This window comes from Dermochelys coriacea, chromosome 7 (assembly GCF_009764565.3).
Source record: "Dermochelys coriacea isolate rDerCor1 chromosome 7, rDerCor1.pri.v4, whole genome shotgun sequence".
Taxonomy (NCBI): domain Eukaryota; kingdom Metazoa; phylum Chordata; order Testudines; family Dermochelyidae; genus Dermochelys; species Dermochelys coriacea.
The window spans coordinates 120,384,151-120,403,762 of record NC_050074.1 but is presented as its reverse complement, the minus strand read 5'-3'; the positions used below and the strand labels follow the sequence as shown (position 1 = coordinate 120,403,762).

At 43.9% G+C, this 19,612-nt stretch overlaps 1 protein-coding gene across 1 annotated transcript in view; it reads left to right on the top strand.

Annotated features, from left to right (window-relative positions):
- The window catches only part of SORCS3 (sortilin related VPS10 domain containing receptor 3), a 498,155-nt gene that overhangs the window by 365,038 nt on the left and 113,505 nt on the right, over positions 1 to 19,612 (top strand). The window contains exons 7-8 of the mRNA XM_038411611.2: positions 1,478 to 1,596; positions 18,703 to 18,792. Coding sequence (XP_038267539.1) covers positions 1,478 to 1,596; positions 18,703 to 18,792 — 209 coding nt within the window. The remainder of the gene's footprint in view (positions 1 to 1,477; positions 1,597 to 18,702; positions 18,793 to 19,612) is intronic.

The window sequence follows — 19,612 nt, the reverse complement described above, 5'->3', positions numbered from 1 at the left end:
CCTACATCTTGGGTCAGTCTCCTTTGGATTCTCCCCCCTCCCCTCACCACAGTGCCTGGTTATTAATCTACCTACTGAGCTGGGTCCTTCCCTATAATACTTATTCATGTCCTCCTCCTGCTCCCAGGCTTTCTCAGAAGCAACCCCCAAGTCATGGAATGATGTTCTGGCCCCAGTGTGATGGCCCCACCACCTTCTCCTAGAGTTGCCTCCAAAAGGCTCTGGACAGATCCTGAGCTAGTTTAAATCAGGATAGTTCTATTGATGTCAATAGAGCTAAAGTGATTACTTAATGAGGTACACAGAAGTGAAAGTGTGTGTTTGTGGGGGCAGGGAGAGATAGATTTGGGGTCTTTACCTAAAACAACTCCTTTCTTTGTACCTATTCTTATGTCTTCTAGACTGTATGTTCTCTGGGGAAGGACTGTCTCTATATGCATGTACTATACAGCACTAAATGAATCATCAGCACTTCCCAAATCATAATTACATTTGTTGTTTGGACACAGTCACCCAAAGGACTTAATGAATTGATCTCCTTGAATTCAGCAGCATGAGGGTCTTCTTAGACCCTCAGTCACTCGCGGATGTCCAGGTAGCGCTTTGTTTCAAGTGTCCTTGCCAAAAAGTTATTGCAGCTTTTTGTTTTGTCCAATAGTTTCCCTTGTCTTTGTCCTCTTGGCATTAGACCCCTGCAGTCAGTGCACAAGGAGCTGTGTCTTAAAACTCCTGGGACTCTCCAGCTGGCATAGAATACCATGGTGCCTCGTGCCAAGAGCATGTCTTGCATACGCTCTGTGATCTGCGCTAACTGTCAATTAACTTCTGGAGGAATTTGTAAGATTTGTCATGACCAAATCCGATATCGATTGGCTGCTGGGCTTTCTCTCTCTGTGGGATACCACAAAAGCTGCAGTCAGCCAAGAGGCTTAAGTTAATGACTTCCTGGGTTGAACAGAAGGTGGCAGCGCATTTCATATGAGAGGCTAGACCCTGGAACTAATTTTCTTCTTCGGCCATCACAGGCCAGATCTGCTGACATTTGGGGTATGCTCCACGGCTCATCTATCTCCCCAGGGCTTGGATGATTTTGGGAGAGGGTATGAATGAGTTTGAATAGGCGTATGTAGTGGATAGAAGGAGAGCAGTTGGGCAGGTGGGAAATGTTTTTCTACTCCTTGGGGGCCTAATGAATTTTTGGTTTATAAGTTTATAAGGAGTACATAGAGTTTAGACCCTGGATAGAAATGGGTGCAGTGGTTTACATAGGGGGTGGAATGCCTTCCTGACCTAATCAGGTGATCATCTGATGCCCTGAAGCATGAGGATGGCAAACCCATTTAACTTTAATATCCAGGATACTGTAGCCTAGGCTGACATTTTCATTCTGTGCACTTCTTTTGAGCTGCTTATAAAGTTTTTGGACCATGAGCTCCTGGGCAGGAATTTCTCATGTGTGCCTATGCTCCTCTTACAGACGCCCACTATATAATCTGTCGGATCCAGGAGTGCTCGGAGACTACCAGAAGTGGACCATTTTTGCGCTCCATCGACACCAACTCACTTGTTGTCCAGGATGAATATGTCTTTATTCAGGTACATCGACACAATATCTGGGGGAGGTGGGGCGTGGCATGGCAGGCTGGGGCTTGGTAGTTGCTGCACTATAGAGCATGTTTTCTTCTTCCCGGAGGGAGGAAGAATAGTTTTGAGGTAAGGCACAGGACTGGAAGTCAAAAGGCCTGGAAACAATACCGGACTGCCACAGACTTACTGCCTGGCCTTGGGTAAGTTGACTGATCTCTCAGTGCTTTAGCTTCCTTATCTGATATGATTATTCTTACCCACCTTATGGGGCAGATTGTAATTCCTCAAATGGAAGCCACTGTGGAGGTGCAGACTGTTGTTATGGTTGTCTGGAAAATGCCACGGAGCACCTGTTAGCAAACCGTAGCCTTGATCGCGAGAGCAGAGAAGCAGTGTCCAGTGAAGACAATGTTGAGTGAGCGGCCGTTGAGGCAAATAGAAGAGTTGATTCAGGCTTGACAGTCAATCAAGGAGGCAGAAAGCTAATGGGTCAGACAGGAGATTAGCTTGGAAGGCAAAGTTACTAGAGAGGAAGGCAGGGGGATTTGGGAAGAGAGGAAGATATAAGGCAGAATCAAAGGGAAAGGAGGTTGTGGGAGGTGGGGGACGGATGACCACTCTGTGGATGGGGAGGGGAGAACATGAAGGATGAAACTGCCCGAGAAGGCGAGGGGCTGAATGGAACAGCCCAACCGCTCCCTATCATATTCCTTGGGGACAAATCAAGGGCGTGTGAGAAAATGGCCACCCTATGAGAGAGAATCTGCAGAGAAAGTTTCACCCAGGAGGAGACCAGGATCCAGGTTTTTGTGAATGGGAGAGGATTGAGCAATGAAGACATTGAGGATGGTGGTGATCTTAGAGTTCAAAGCCAAAAGGGACGACCAGATCATCTGGCTGATCTCCGGCATAACGCAGGCCTTCATCACCACGCAGCCACTCTCACACCCATGCCACCAACCAGAACTAGACCATTGTCAACAGCCCTCGGGAGGCTCAACTATGATGTGTCACAAGCAGAGAACAGGAGGTACCCAGGTGCAGCAGCGTCCAAGAGCCCTGCAATGGCAGAGAAACGATTTGGTGAGAGATGGACCCAGATGATCCAAGCAAGTCTTGACAGAGATGATGCTGATGTTTGGGGGGGGGGGGAGAGGGAGGGATGGGAGTAGGATAACAAAAAAAGAGGCTTGGCCCTTCAAGAGCTCTCTATTTTTGCAGAGCTGGTGGGCTTTTTGTTCTTTTGTTTTCTTTCCACAGAAAAATTATGCAAAATCGCTTGTTCCATTGAAAAAAAAAATTGCTTTTCCAGGTGACTGTTTAACTGGGGAGATCACTAGCTCCATGTCAGGGGCGGGGTAGAGCACCTTTGATGTAATTAGGACTTCTGCCTCTAGAAAATATACTGGCGAATCTTAGTAACCTATGTGTCTGCAACTTGAGACACCCATACATATTTTGGTAAACATCTACTGTACACCAGACCTCTGAGAGAGCCTGCATTAAATTGGCTTTTTATCTTGGCAGCCTAGAGAGTTCCCAGGTTTTTGTGTCCCTTTATGGCTTACAGCACATCTGATAAGCATTTATCATTCCATAGCTCTCCACTGCACTAGAACAAGGCATGGGATGTTGAACTGTTTGTATGGGTGTTGAGGAACCCTGCGTGATGTGAGCATATGTCTGCCTTAAATTGGCAACCACTGGAAATGGAGCGCTTGGGGCTCAAATTAATAGTCACTAATTACTCCAAGTAAAAATATTTGGCAACACTTTAAATGAGGTGTCTTAAATGTACTTCGCTCTGCATTTCATTTAGACTTAATTGGCAGATTTTTTTAAATATTTTTTTGAATGTTAAATAACTTACAAATTACCATTTAAGACCGTGTTGAGCTTTAACTGCTGCATTAGAGATCTGTGCACAGGCTTTGATTCTGATCTCACTCTACCCCTAGAATGAATCAGGAGATATAGATATAGATGTCAGCTAGTGTATACATCTTTCTAGATATCTACCAGTGTATATCCAGTGTAACTGAGTTCATCATGAGGCTAACAAGGTCAGATCTGTAGCAGGAGTAAAGCTGTGTGGCTCAGTTTACCTCCAAACAAAGCTAATCTGATGTTAGGGTGCATAATAAGGAGAATAATTTGGAAAATATTACAATGAGTGGCTAGCCCTCCTCTGGAATGCTGCGTGCAGTAGTGACCACCTTAAAAAGTTTTTGCAGAATTAGAAGAGGTGCAGAGAAAGGGGATGAGAATGATTAGAGGTTTGGAAAATTTTAATATGAAGAGAGATTGCAATAATTGGGATTGTTTTGCGTGGCAAAAAGATGAATAAGAGAGGACACAATAAACATATATTATGATTGACTCTATTAAAGAAGGAATGGCCACATTCCAGTTGTCATTCATATGAATGATAATACTAGGTAATACTCAGTCCTGCCATGAGTGTAGGGGACTGGACTAGATGACCTCTCAAGGTCCCTTCGAGACCTATGATTCTATGAATTAAACTCATCACACATTGAATAGCTATCAGATTGATCTGTTATTTCTAAGGTGCCTAGCACAGTCATAGCTGAGCTTGGGCAATAATGCAGAAGTTGTATACTTAAGACAAAATCCCACCCTCCGTTGAATCTCATTTAAATTAACGAGTTTGCTGTGCTGTTGCTGTGTGGCTTCAAACATCTAAAAATTGCCCTTTTCAAAAAAAAAAAAGCCCTTTGCAAAAATAACCCCAAAATATATTATTTTAAGATGCTTTCGAATAACTACTTTCAAGGGGGTCTGTGAGTCAGTCAGCTGCAACATCACCATTAAAATCAGTGTAATTTTTCCACTACATTTTCATCGAGTAGTTTTCTCTGGTTTCAGAGTGGTAGCCATGTTAGTCTGTATCAGCAAAAAAACCGAGGCGTCCTTGTGGCACCTTAGATACTAACAAATTTATTTGAGCATAAGCTTTCCTGGGCTAGCCCACTTCATCAGATGCATGCAGTGGAAAATACAATAGGAAGATATAGATATAGATATCATAGAATCATAGAATCATAGAATATCAGGGTTGGAAGGGACCCCAGAAGGTCATCTAGTCCAACCCCCTGCTCAAAGCAGGACCAAGTCCCAGTTAAATCATCCCAGCTAGGGCTTTGTCAAGCCTGACCTTAAAAACCTCTAAGGAAGGAGATTCTACCACCTCCCTAGGTAACGCATTCCAGTGTTTCACCACCCTCTTAGTGAAAAAGTTTTTCCTAATATCCAATCTAAACCTCCCCCATTGCAACTTGAGACCATTACTCCTCGTTCTGTCATCTGCTACCATTGAGAACAGTCTAGAGCCATCCTCTTTGAAACCCCCTTTCAGGTAGTTGAAAGCAGCTATCAAATCCCCCCTCATTCTTCTCTTCTGCAGACTAAACAATCCCAGCTCCCTCAGCCTCTCCTCATAAGTCATGTGCTCTAGACCCCTAATCATTTTCGTTGCCCTTCGTTGTACTCTTTCCAATTTATCCACATCCTTCCTGTAGTGTGGGGCCCAAAACTGGACACAGTACTCCAGATGAGGCCTCACCAGTGTCGAATAGAGGGGAACGATCACGTCCCTCGATCTGCTCGCTATGCCCCTACTTATACAACCCAAAATGCCATTGGCCTTCTTGGCAACAAGGGCACACTGCTGACTCATATCCAGCTTCTCGTCCACTGTCACCCCTAGGTCCTTTTCCGCAGAACTGCTGCCGAGCCATTCGGTCCCTAGTCTGTAGCGGTGCATTGGATTCTTCCATCCTAAGTGCAGGACCCTGCATTTATCCTTATTGAACCTCATTAGATTTCTTTTGGCCCAATCCTCCAATTTGTCTAGGTCCTTCTGTATCCTATCCCTCCCCTCCAGCGTATCTACCACTCCTCCCAGTTTGGTATCATCCGCAAATTTGCTGAGAGTGCAATCCACACCATCCTCCAGATCATTTATGAAGATATTGAACAAAACGGGCCCCAGGACCGACCCCTGGGGCACTCCACTTGACACCGGCTGCCAACTAGACATGGAGCCATTGATCACTACCCGTTGAGCCCGACAATCTAGCCAGCTTTCTACCCACCTTATAGTGCATTCATCCAGCCCATACTTCCTTAACTTGCTGACAAGAATGCTGTGGGAGACCGTGTCAAAAGCTTTGCTAAAGTCAAGAAACAATACATCCACTGCTTTCCCTTCATCCACAGAACCAGTAATCTCATCATAAAAGGCGATTAGATTAGTCAGGCATGACCTTCCCTTGGTGAATCCATATATACACAGAGAACATGAAAAAATGGGTGTTGCCATACCAACTCTAACGAAACTAATCAATTAAGGTGGGCTATTATCAGCAGGAGAAAAAAAACGTTTGTAGTGATAATCAGGATGGCCCATAGTTTTCTCTGTAGCTGTAGTGCACTGCCCATCCTGCGTGGGTCTACTTGTGACCAAAATTGTTTCGCTTTCTGAATCCAGCCTTGGAGATGATCCACAGCTGCCTGTCAGATGTGGATTGCTGATAATTATTTGAGCTGCTGCTGTATTCTCCTGGGTAAAGTTTACATTGTAAACTCTTTTGGGCGGGGACAGTCTTTTTGTTATACCTGTGCACGGTGCATAGCAGAATGGGGCCCTGATCCCTGTTTCAGATCTCTGGGGATTTCCACATTACAAACCTGGTTGGAAATGTGTTTTATTTCCAGGGAAACATTTTGAAGGTAGCTATTCATTTTCCTCTCTGTTTTTCAGAGACTTTTTCAGATGGTCAAGAACCAAAGTTTTCAGTTTTCCAAAAACTGAAACATGTTTGTTCTTTCAATAAAGCCCCAAAAGACTTTAAAATGGAGATTTTTCTCATGACAATTTCCACTTGGCTGAGGAGGCATTTTGGCCTCTCCTCTTCCCTCCCCCCCCAAAAAAACCCCTCAATGAAAAATTACCTACCAGCTATAAAGACAATAATATTAAAGTACTCCGGGATGTGTAGCATGAAGATTCTAGTTTTCCTTGCTGAAGTGTTGCTAGCATATCAGATGTGCTGCTAGTTTAGCTCATCATCTAGTTAATACCCCTGTGCTCCCACGTCTGTCAAGATCTGCAGGAGCCTGGAGGGGGTGGGATCTATTTAGAGCTTTGGACCAGAACTTGGCCATTCTCTTTGAACCAAATGTAATCCATGAGCGTTGAAGGACAGAGATGGGGCAAGGCAATTGCATGCGAATTGGGTTGTTTTAGGATGGTAGGGCGTGGTGTGGGTTGGATAGCCCCAAACACAATGCAGGCTAACATGGTCTGAACTCTAGTTTAGACAGGGTTCTACAGGGCAGCAGAGTGAGGAAATAGGTGGGTGTTCTTTTGGATTAGAAACTAGAGATGAATCCATACCAAATCCCCAGATCCAACCCTCTCTGAACCTTGGGGAAGCTTGCTCCTGATCTGAACTTTGTGGCTGGTGGCCATTCTCTCCAGTGGGCCAAACCAGCCCTTTGGAGCTGAACATCTTCCACTGTGAGAAGAACTTGGATCTGAATGTGGTAGCGACCCTCCTGCCTCAATCCTTGATCAGTAGGGCTTGCTATTTGCCTCAGGATCTGCTTCATTTCCGCTTCAAATTGGAAGCTCCCTGCACCATTAACCAAAGGGACGCATGATGGGGACCAATAAATAATCATTATCCCAGCCTTTTTAAAGAGCTGGACCATAGACTCCCTTTCCTCCTGCAGCCCATGTGGCATATTTATTCAGCTGCTCATGAGCATTCATGATGTAATTCTAATGAGGGCTCTGTGGCTAGCCCCGAAGTGCACAGACACTGCCTAGTTAATTGTTAATATCTATCACGCTGTCTCTCTTGCCCTTCCTCCTCATATCTGGGCACCTTCTATTGTATTCCATTTGTTGTTCAGTTTCCTGAGCACCTTTAAAACTGGGCTTTTCTCTCTCGACTCCGGTTTCTTGCAAAGCAAGTGATTCTCAGATCAGTGGCTGCTCTGAGCACCTGTGTTCACCTACCAGATCAGCAACTCCCTCTAATCAATCGTTATTGCTGTGACAGCAGCGTGACTTGAGAACTGCTGCTGTATTGCCTGCTCTTGTTGTAGATGGTGATGATAAGGGAGTTAAGACAGAGATGTTATGGGCAGGGGGGCAATTTGACTGTGGCTAGCATTCTTCCTGATTCAGACTGTGTCTGTGGTATTATCATGTGTGAGCAGGGAGCAGACAATTTGTCATTAGCAGCCTGGCTGTAGGTGGTGTGAGAGCAAAGTGCTCTGTCAGATGGTGTTCTTCTAGATGACTGGATTCTGGGAAATTTAGGGCAAAATTCTCCTCCCCTATCCGCACCACCAGTCACTTGTCTAGAAGGATGGTGGTTAGGGTCCTAGCCTAGGATTTGAGAGACCTGGGTTCAATTGTCTGCTATGCCACATAAGAACAGCTATGCTGGGTCAGACCAAAGGTCCATCTAGCCCAGTATTCTGTCTTTTGAGAGTAGCCAATGTTAGGGGGCTTATTCCTTCACCCACTTACTTCCCTGGTCCTCCTCGCATGAACAGAGAGCAACAATACCTGAAGTCCAAAGAAGCAAACAATTTGATGTTTATTGGGGTGAACTTCCAGCAAGCATGATTCCAGTTTCATAGAACCATAGAATATCAGGGTTGGAAGGGACCTCAGGAGATCATCTAGTCCAACCCCCTGCTTAAAGGAGGACCAATTCCCAACTAAATCATCCCAGCCAGGACTTTGTCAAGCCTGACCTTAAAAACTTCTAAGGAAGGAGATTCCACCACCTCTCTAGGGAACCCATTCCTGTGCTTCACCACCCTTCTAGTGAAAAAGTTTTTCCTAATATCCAACCTAAACCTCCCCCACTGCAACTTGAGACCATTACTCCTTGTTCTGTCATCTGCTGCCACTTAGAACAGTCTAGATCCATCCTCTTTGGAACCCCCTTTCAGGTAGTTGAAAGCATCGATCAAATCCCCCCTCATTCTTCTCTTCCGCTTACTAAACAAGCACAGTTCCCTCAGTCTCTCCTCATAAGTCGTGTTCCAGTCACCTAATAATTTTTGTTGCCCTCCGCTGGACATTTTCCAATTTTTCCACATCCTTCTTGTAGCCTTCCTCAGTGTCCCCCTTCCCAGCTCTGACACCACAGAGCCACACCACACTCCTGTATCCCTGTTCCCATTCCCGCCCTTAGCTAAACATGATTCCAATTTCCCCACCCCTATTCCCTGTTCCCATTTCCCACCCACACACCCACTTCCTGATTGACTGCAGACTATATATAGTAAAACTTTGAGTTGTGTTAGCTATACCTTAACCAATCATTTGCCTGAAATTTAACTAACCAATCCTAACATAGTGTAACATGCTTATTTAACCCATTATATCCCACCACCTTAATTAGTTTACACCCAGCAAACTTAATTATATAGCAGACAGAAACAATCACAGAAGCAGACAGAGATTATACAGACAAACAATAGGGAAATGGGGACTACAGTGATAGAACAACACAGAAGTGAGGATTTCACATCCCAGCTGTTGGTAAGTGAGTTCTTGCAGACAGGATTCTATCAAACTGAGTTTCCTTTTACATCTTCTAGACACTTCCCTTTCTCTGGAGGTGATCGGCATTATCAGGACAGGATTGTATCCTAACGGCCCAATTGCACCTTATTTCAGTGTGACTGGTGAGGACGTGACCATTCGCTTCCCAGCTTGTGGCTGCCCCTGCTGCTTAGCCAGAGGCCTTAGCCTAAGCACAGGGCCTCAGACTGTCACAGTAAGAGAAGGCTCTTACACCAGCAGACAGTGATTTTGATTCTTTCTTTTATACCTCAATAACTAGCCAAGAATACACCCAAATTCTTAGAGTTTGGCCTTTACAGACAGGCCTGAATATCTATATCCTAACAGCCAATGCCAGTGCTTCAGAGAGATTGAACAGAACAGATAATCATCAAGTTATCCATCCCTGTTGTCCATTCCCATCTTATGGCAAACAGAGGCTAGGGACACCATCCCTGCCCATACTTCCTGCACATGCTAAGTGGGAAAGTCACTTAGTCTCTCTCTGCCTCATTTCCCTATCTTGGGGGATTAATAGCACTTCCCTGCCTCACAGAGGCGCTGTAAGCATAAACCCGTTAAAGAAGATTGTGAAGTGCTTTGAGACCTGAACTTATTTTGCATGCAAAAGGCCTGACTTACTTAAAATAGTTTTATACCATTGCAATTCCATTGACTTACCTGGAGTTACTTCCATTGTATCGGTGAGAGCAGTTAGCCCTAGAAATTCCACGGAATTATTCCTGCCCCCAAATGAATGTGGTTTATGCACGGTGGGACCTCTGATAACTCCTTCTGGCATAAATATTGGCTTTTTAATGACTACCAGCATAGGAATCAAATTAATAGAGCTGGTCATAAACTTTCAGTTGAAATGTTTTTTCACTGGAAAAGGGCTTGTTTGACTAAATGGAAATTTTAGTGAAAAATTCCAATTTTTGTCCAAAATTTGGGGGTTTCTATTGAAAACCAAAACAATTTTGTTTGTCAGGTGTACAATGAAAACCTAAAAAATGTGGACAGTGTTTCAACAAAAACAAGAAGAATGCATGCTGAAACCTTTTCATGATCATTTCCCAACTCACTCTATAAATTTAACGTCTCAAAAATAACTAATAAAACTGGCCTATTAATATCATTGTGTGTCTTACAGGCTCTGACTTCAATTCAGGAAAGCACTTCATCACATGACTTCAACAGGACTTAAGCGTGTGCTTCAAGTTAAGCATGTGCTTAATACTCTGCTGAATAGGTATGGTTTTCTGAATCTAAGCCAGTGTTATACTGTGGGAGCAATGTCTGCTCACCTGATAACTGACACAGGCTGCACCTGTTACGTGGCTACTCGATGTCATCTCTTAGGACTGTCAATGTAACAACTTCAACAAGCAACAAATTCACTTGAAGACAAACAGGACTAGTTTTCCACCTAGGAAAGAGAGGGATTTTTTTGACCATGAAATCTCACAGCAATGAAACTAGATATGGTGGGGAGTTAAACTTTTGATTTCCCCAGCTTGGATCATTCTCTCTATTTTCATGGAAGTTAAATACACCATGTTCAAATAGATATACTTTTTTCCTCCATTTTTTTTTCACTGGGAGACAAAAGGTCTTAACAGAAATCAATCCACACAATTTATTTTTAACTTCTTCCTCCTTAGCTGGGATTGATTTTTATCTTCACAATCAATGGCAAAGAGAACGACTTGGTGGGACAATGGAGTTCTCTTTGACTTATTGGGTCTGGTCCTTGAGACTTCTATTGAAGACATTATTAAAAACTGATTATGAAACTAATAGGATGAAGACTTCTAAATGATTAACATGTTTACACCTGTTTTACTGGTGAATAATGCCTTCCAGAGCTGAGCTTCTGCTACATCCATTTAAAATACAAAATGAAGCTCTGATGGGGAAGACAAGAATCCTAGAGACATGCTAGTTAAAACTCTTTAAAAGGCAGTGCCATAAAGGAATGTGTCGTTAGGTGCTTTCCTATTTGGTGACACGTCTACTTCCCCCGTTCCTGGAACTGTTTCATCTTTACCATGGCAAATATTATTGAATTTGGAACTCAAAGCTCAACAGCTGTTGGTAAAAATTGATGAACTTTTTCCTTTTTTTTTGGTCTTTTATTTTGTTTCTAGGGGGCTTTTTATTCCATTGTTTCTTTTATTTCTCTCTTTCTCCCCTCCCCACTCTTCCCTCGACACTCCTCCCTCTACACGTTGTCTGAGACATCAGCTGCATTTGCAGCAGGAGATGTAAAGTGCTTGGCAGACTGAAAAATGTTTCCTCTGAAAATCCTTCGAAAGGAGATTTAATGTGTACAATCATGTGTGTTTCAAGTCGGTTTCTGTGCAGAGAAATTGCATGGTTTCCAGATATAATGCTGTCTGTGCTGTCTGTTTGATGTCTTGGGTGTAACTCTGTGCACGTTTACTACATGAGTTGTCATTAAAAAGTCGAGTATTTTACCCTTATATACTGCATAGATGTATCTGAGCTACCACAGTATATCTTATTCAAAGCAGAGAGGACAGCATCTCGGGTAATGTGACTGTGTGCTAACTTCAGTTACCTGACTGACTGCTGTAGGAGGGTGTTCAGAACCTAGAAACATTAAGCCCTTTATGTGTCTACCCTATAGAATCATAGGATATCAAGGTTGGAAGAAGACCTCAGGAAGTCTTCTAGTCCAACCCCCTGCTCAAAACAGGACCAACCCCAACTAAATCATCCCAGCCAGGGCTTTGTCAGGCCGGGCCTTAAAAACCTAGACAGATATATAGCTAATGTATAGCGTATATAGACACCTACATGCCATGAAAACACAATTCCATACTAAAGTAGTCCACATAGCAGCCTGTAGGCTTAATATGGCATGATCCTACTGTGCTACATTTCCAAATTCAATACAGAGAATGCTGTGGCATTCTGCCACTGCTTCTGTGCTTTGGGCTTCTGCCCTCTCATTATAGTGTAATTTCACTACTGGGAAGGGCTGGCACCCTGTGATCAAAAAGCAAGGGGATTCGCTGAAGGCAATAATTCTCAGTAAACAGGTGCCTAGTGCCTTATTCTAAACTACTATCCAAAGAATGACTGACAGAAGGAAGCTGGGAGTTTACTTTTATAATATAGTAGCTGTTCCCATTCACTGCACTGAAGAAAAGGAAATGATGAAAAAGTTGGGCCATAGGAAACTACCCCATTTTGGCTGGTAAAATACTAGTTTTGTGTTATGTTTAGTCAGAGAATAGTACCTTAGACACAAATCCTCAAAGCTATTCCACTGCCTAACTCCCAGTGAAATCTTAAATACCTAAATGCTTAGCCTGCTGGCCAATGCCATGTCTGGACTAGATTCTTTGTCCTTCCGAACACACCATCTGTTGGTCACTTCAGTCCCTCTTCTATGCTAGACACGTGTCCCTTCCCCATTGTCATGAACCATTCAACTCCATGATCTGTGCAGAGGGGAGGCCAGAGTATAGAGTAGTGTGGCTGCCCTGTCACGACTGGCATGTGGGAGGTCTGGCTTAGCAGACGAGACAAGGAGTCAGGCCTAGTTGTCAAAACAAGAGTAGGAGCGAGAAGTTGAGTCAGGGGTTCAAGCCTGAGTCAGGGATCAGAAGTCAAGGCAAGGGTCAAAGCGGAGTCAAGTCAGGAATCGGAGCCAAAGAACAGAGACAGAGTCTGAAGCAGGGAATGACCGCAGGGTCTGTTCCAATAACAAGCCAAGTACCTCCAGGTTGCCCAGATAGCTTCCTGGAACTCCCTCCATGCTTAAATAGTGTGCTGGGGCCAATCAGAGTTTTTGGGGAGTGCTGTCAATTGGATCTTCTGTGGTTGGCATTTCCTGTGGTGCTTCGTCCCCCCCACGGTTTATAGGGGATGGATCACAGCTGTGCTGTCACTGCAGGTTGGCAGTGTGGAAGCATCAGTCATTCAGAGTCCTGCAGACCTGGAATCTAGTCCTCCAGCTCCTTACATGCCCTAAGCTCAGGAAACAGGGCCCTTAGCAAAGCAGTGTGACTGCTCCTTTGCCTGTTCTATGCCCAGCTCCAACCATTGCTTGGCTACTAGCACGTGTGTGTTCCTTCAGCATTTCTGCAAATTATCTGAGCATCGGGAAGAGCATAGACACTCCTTAGGACAGTGGTTACAAGCTAGCTTGGAGCTATGGACCTCAGGTTGTTCTAAAACACCACTTGTGACCACAAAGAGGGGTGGCTACTAAAGACTACAGCTGAGAACAAAATAGAGCACTGCATGCTGGGATCTCTAGTCTTTGATGGCCACTTCTGGCTGCTTGGATCACAGTGGAACTCTGGATACTGGGCCCTGACTACCAGGCCTCTCTATTAAAACCAAAGGCAGTGGCTTTTTTTTTCTTCAGTCCCTAGGCTCTTGTCAATTGGCCTGTGTAATTTTTGGTTAAGCAAAGTTTCTTCTGCCTTAGGCTTAAAAAAAAGAGATGAAAAACCATTTCCTTCAATAGAGCTTTAGGGTGCAGGAGTTGAGCGTTGTTCTTTTCACACCGCAGAAAATTCTGAGCTGATTGGATTCCATAGTAATTATTGCATAATTCTGTTTATGTGCATGAAAGCCTGCCAGTTGTCATCCATTTCTGATAGAGGCTATAGAACTGTCAAGTGAGTCATGATGTGTGATGGGCCAGCATATGTAATTTCTTCTTTCTCTGGAAGTTTCCCACGTTCTCATGTGGCTACCAAAGTAAATAAAACCAAGAGCAAACCAAGCCTACTCTAGAAACACAAGTGAGAACAGATTTGAAGAGGAGATAGAGCCAGCCCTGGAAAGGGGAAGAGAGAACACAAGTCAGGAAAGACTGAGGTGTTTAATAGCAAACACATTTCTTCGAAGGAATCCTTTCCACTGGCCAGCATCACAATTAAACCCGTAAAATAGAAATCCAGAAAATTAGATTAATGAGCCAGTCATTAGCAAAGGAGAAGGAAAAAGACAAACCCAGCTAATTCTGTGCTGAGCATGACTGATGAGCATAGAGCAAATAATTGGGTGACATTCATCAAATGTGAAATAAAAAGCAGTGTTGGTGGGAAAAGGTATAATAATCTCCTGGATTTACAATGCCAGCAAGTTTGTTTCTAGGAAAAGTAAAAGTTCATCAAAATAAATTAAAATAAATCATGCTGGAAGGGCATAACGAGTGGAGTCCCTCAGGGATCAGTTCTGGGTCTGGTTCTCTTCAATATCTTCATCAATGATTTAGATAGTGGCATAGAGATTACACTTATCAAGTTTGAGGACGACATCAAGCTGGGAGGGGTTGAAAGCGCTTTGGAGAATAGGATTAAAATTCAAAATGATCTGGACAAACTGGAGAAATGGTCTGAAGTAAATAGGATGATATTCAATAAGGACTAATGCAAAGTACTCCACTTAGCAAGGAACAATCAGTTGCACACATACAAAATGGAAAATGACTGCCTAGGAAGGAATACTGCAGAAAGGGATCTGGGAGTCATAGTGGACGAACGACAAGCTTAATATGAGTCCACAGTGTAACACTTTGGCAAAAAAAGTGAACATCCTTCTGGGATGTATTAGCCAGAGTGTTTGTAAGCAAGACACAAGAAGTAATTCTTCCACTCTACTTTGCACTGATTAGGCCTCAGCTGGCATATTGTGTCCAGTTCTGGGTGCCACATTTCAGGAAGGATGTAGACAAATTGGAGAGAGTTCTGAGAAGAGCAACAAAAATAATTAAAGGTCTAGAAAACATGACCTATGAGGGAAGATTGAAAAAAATTGGGTTTGTTTAGTCTAGAAAAGAGAAGACTGAGAAGGGACATGATAACAGTTTTCAAATATGTAAAAGGTTGTTACAAGGAGGAGGAAGACATTTTGTTTTTCTTAACCTCTGGGGACAGGACAAGAAGCAATGGGTTTAAATTGCAGCAAGGGAGGTTTAGGTTGGACATTAGGAAAAACTTCCTAATTTTCAGGGTAGTTAAGCACTGGAATAAATTGCCTAGGGAGGTTGTGGAATTTCCATCATTGGAGATTTTTAAGAACAGGTTAGACAAACACCTGTCAGGGATGGTCTAGATAATACTTAGTCCTGCCATGAGTGCAGGGGACTGGACTAGATGACCTCTCGAGGTCCCTTTCAGTTCTATGAGTCTATGAAAAGGGGCCTCCCTAAATTCATTCCCTCCCGCCCTACCAGACTTCATGAATGCTGATCATTTTTTGGGACTCTATTAGCATGGGTATAAATCATGCAAAAATCAGGTCCCAGCTGAGATAAGCTTTATATAGCTCTTGCCGGTGGAGATGGCGGGAGACTTCCCATTAGTTGGCTTTGTAGGGCTGCTACCTACAGACCACAGTGGGCCCTCGTTCAAGTTTTCCCCAAAGTGAAGCATCAGATACAAAATTCAAAAGGAGTCTAGCTAATGCAGAGGGAACTACCCAAGTTGTTCAAGCCCCAGTTTTGCATCTGGTCATCAGTTATTGTGGCAGATACCCTAGTGAATAATTATTATTATATTTTGCATCTGTATAGCATTGATCTGAAGACCTTAAAGTGCTCAGAAGCACTGATTGAGCCTCACAACCCCCCTGTGAGGTACATACATATTGTTATCCTCATTTCAAAACACCTTAATTACTTGCTTATGCTGTGTCACAGCCGTTCAGAAGACCTGGGAATTGAACTCAGAAGTCCTGACCAGTGGTGCCCCTGTTTCGGAGTGCATTCATTCCCTTTGTTCTGTGCTCCATGGTCACTAGCTGGTGTTATAATCCTATGCCAGACCCTCAGATGGTGTAACTTGATTTACTTCAGTGGGACTGATTTACACCACTTGGGGATCTGGCTCACACGGTAGAAGGCAACAGCACGAGAAAGGATAGGAGGAGAAAGTCTAGTGTGGCCTGAGGAATAATGAGAAAGAGCCAACCTAATACAGCCTATGTAGTTGATACAAGATGAGCTTATAGTTAGTATAGGTCTGATTTTTGCTTCTAAAATACAAATTGAGAGTTGAGTGAACACCCACCCTGCATTCTCCAGGGTAATCCTTGTTGTGATGGGGTGATGGCCAGACAGCAAGGTTGTCCTCCTGAAATAACCCTCACAGCATTTGCACCATCATCACATCAGGAGGTTATGGCCTGGAGATCTTACTTGACCACTCTTGAGTTTATTTTGAATGACCAGGGTCTATTACTGAATCTGCCAATGGCCTTGTGAGCTTGGGGAATTCATAGAATTTACTACCAGAAGGGACAAAGACTGTCTAGTCTGACCTTCTGTATCTCCCAGACCATTAAACACCAGCCAGGCACCCCCATACCAAGCCCAACAGCCAGAGTTAGACCAACATATCCCCAGGAGATTAAACTATTAAGTGCTACAGGCAGAGAACAGGTGCCACTGAGGTGCACCAGTGCCCACGTCACTTTACTGCTTTGTGTCTGTGTTTGCCCTCCCATATCTTCTGTCTCTTGTCTGTCTCTCACTATGTGTTTGCACAGTGATCATTCTTTTGTCTTGGTTTGGGCCTCTAGGTACTAGGCTATTATTAATAATAAAACAAACACTTAAAGGGAAGAATTCTACTTAGCTGTGTTTTGCTCTATTTCCAACTTATTTTCTTACGTTGTCAATGGAAAAGCCTCGTCCTGAGGTGATCAGATAACAAATTCATGATGCATGCAACCAGTATTACCAGGACCTTTGAGTGGCAGCTCTTCTAGGGGAAAATGCCACCGTCTATAGATGATATCATTGCTGAGATTATAATTGATGCTATAGCAATATACTGTATAAGTCCATTCTGAAATATCACTGCTAGATATGAAGAAAAATTACCTGTGGGAGAATCTATGTCCTTTCTGTTTGCTTACTGGAAACTTAAAAAGCCAATAAATCATGTTTTGTGTAATAAAAGGAGTGTTGTGTATTGTATTATCTAAAAATCTGTAAGCTTGCCAAAACATCAGAGAACGGAAATTGCACCAGTCGGAGACGTGGCATCGTCAGCCCTGGACTAGTGCCAAAAAGAACCTTCCCTGAAAGACTGGGGGATTAATGACAGTATAAAATCCAGTATCTCACAAATGATCAGGGGCTAGGCACGAGTGTAACATATGATTGGAAAGCTGAGACTCTTATTTCTCATCAGTGGTGTATGGCATTTATACCTAGCCTTGGAAACAAGCTACTCTGATACCTAGCCTTGACAGCTAGTGAGCATTCAGTCCATAAGATCACATCATTCTGATTACTTTCATCTCTCCCCCACCCCCAGCCTTATCTCAAAGGCAATGTTATTTCCGAGAAACCATTCTTTTAGCTATATCAAGCATCTGCAAGTTTTGAACCCAGTTTCCAGATGGTAAAAGAATTCATGTGTCTTGTTTATTATTTGCATGATAGCAGTGCCCTCTGGTGGCACTGCAGATCGCTCCAAGGTCATGGAGCTATTCTGCTAGGCACTGCCCAGATCCACAGGATGTTTTCTGGAGGTGCAATTGCAGCACAAGTAGACATACCGGAGCTAGCTCGAGTAACAAGAGCAGTAAAGCTGTGGTGGTAGGGTGGCTGCATGGGCTTCTGGCCCTGCCTGTCCAGGACACTGGGTACATACTTGCTCTACCTAGATCAAAGCTAGCTCAATTAGGTCTCCATGTGCTGCCGTTGTGCCTCCTGATAACAATGTAGGCATGCCTAAGGTAAGACCTTGTCTACACGAGAACTTACTTCGGTATAACTTTCATCACTCAGGGGTGTGAATAATCCTTTCAACCACCCCCCCCGGTGACGTAAATTATACTGACCTAAACGCTGGTGTAGACAGCGCTATATTGGCGGGAGAGCTTCTCCTGCTGACATAGCGACCGCCTCTCATGGGAAGTGGAGTGATTAACTCTAGAGGAGAGCTCTCTCCTGTAGGCTTAGACCGTCTTCACCAGAAGTGCTCCCGGGGCAGAGCTGATGCGGTGCTCTTGCACCACTGTAGCACTTGCAGTGTAGATGTAGCCTTAGAAGAGAGTCCTTGTCTCAAAGAGCTTACTGTGCAAATAGACAAGAGTAGCAGGTATTACTACCTCCACTTTACTGGGGGAACTGAGGCACGGAGAGATTAAATGATATGTCCAAGGTCACACAGGAGTCTGTGGCAGAGAACCTGGATTATGTCCTTGGGTCCAGTCCTTCACTACAAAACTCTCCTGCTCCTCATCCATGGCCGGCAGCATATCCGTTGTTAAAATCATGTCAGAAGTGAAGTGTGGGGAAACTAGACGAAATTTGGAATAATGTGATTTTAATAAGTCAGATCTCAGGCCTTCTGGGTCTGGAAATGCTATACAAATGTTTGCAGCCCCAATAGGCACCTCTGAGCTGAAAGACAAGCGACTGAGCCGGGTTGGGGAGTGTGAGTGTGGTGTGTATTCAAAGGGGTATTCAGTGTCTGTCTTTTGTCTTTATACAGGTGACGGCTGGTGGAAGAGCGAATTACTATGTGTCGTACAAAAGGGAACCCTTCGCTCAAATTAAATTGCCCAAATACTCACTACCAAAGGTAAATGAACCTGTTATCAACATAGTCTTGAGAGGTGCAGCATCTTAAACAGCGCAGCGGAGGTACTGTGGTTTGTTTGTGACATGGACCAGAGCTACAGGGGAATTCACTTCTGCTGATTGCCATTTGCTATGGTCACTCAGGTTTTGAGGATTGACTCAAAAGCTAGTCCCCAAACGTACATGCTGGTGTTTGCCCCTCACTTACATTGATCAATGGGGCTCTGGGAAAAAAGGAACAGGTTGTGAACATTTTCTTGCCTTTCGGTGATACTTATAAAGGCAGGGAAGAATACACTGAAGTGAATTCACCCACCTGCACTCAGAGAATGTTACAGCTAGTGGTGAGTGCCAGTTAGAGCCAATTATAACCTGACCAGCCTGCATCTAACACTTCTCACAAGTCTTGCTCTGTTCTCCTAAGGTGGAGATTTTGCCTCTTGCAGATGCCTTATGAAGCTCTGTGTTTCATGGGCTGTACCTAAGACATTTAGAAAGCATGACCCATGAGGAAAAAGGTTGAGAAAATGGGGCATATTTAGACTTGAAAAGAGAAGTCTGAGAGGAAGCAGGCTAACAGGCTTCAAATATGTAAGAAGTTGTTATAAAGATTCATAGATACTAAGGTCAGAAGGGACCATTCTGATCATCTAGTCTGACCTCCTGCATAATGCAGGCCACAGAATCTCACCCTCCCACTCCTACGAAAAACCTCACCTATGTCTGAGCTATTGAAGTCCTCAAATCATGGTTTAAAGACTTCAAGGAGCAGAGAAGCCTCCCTCAAGTGACCCGTGCCCCATGCTACAGAGGAAGGCGAA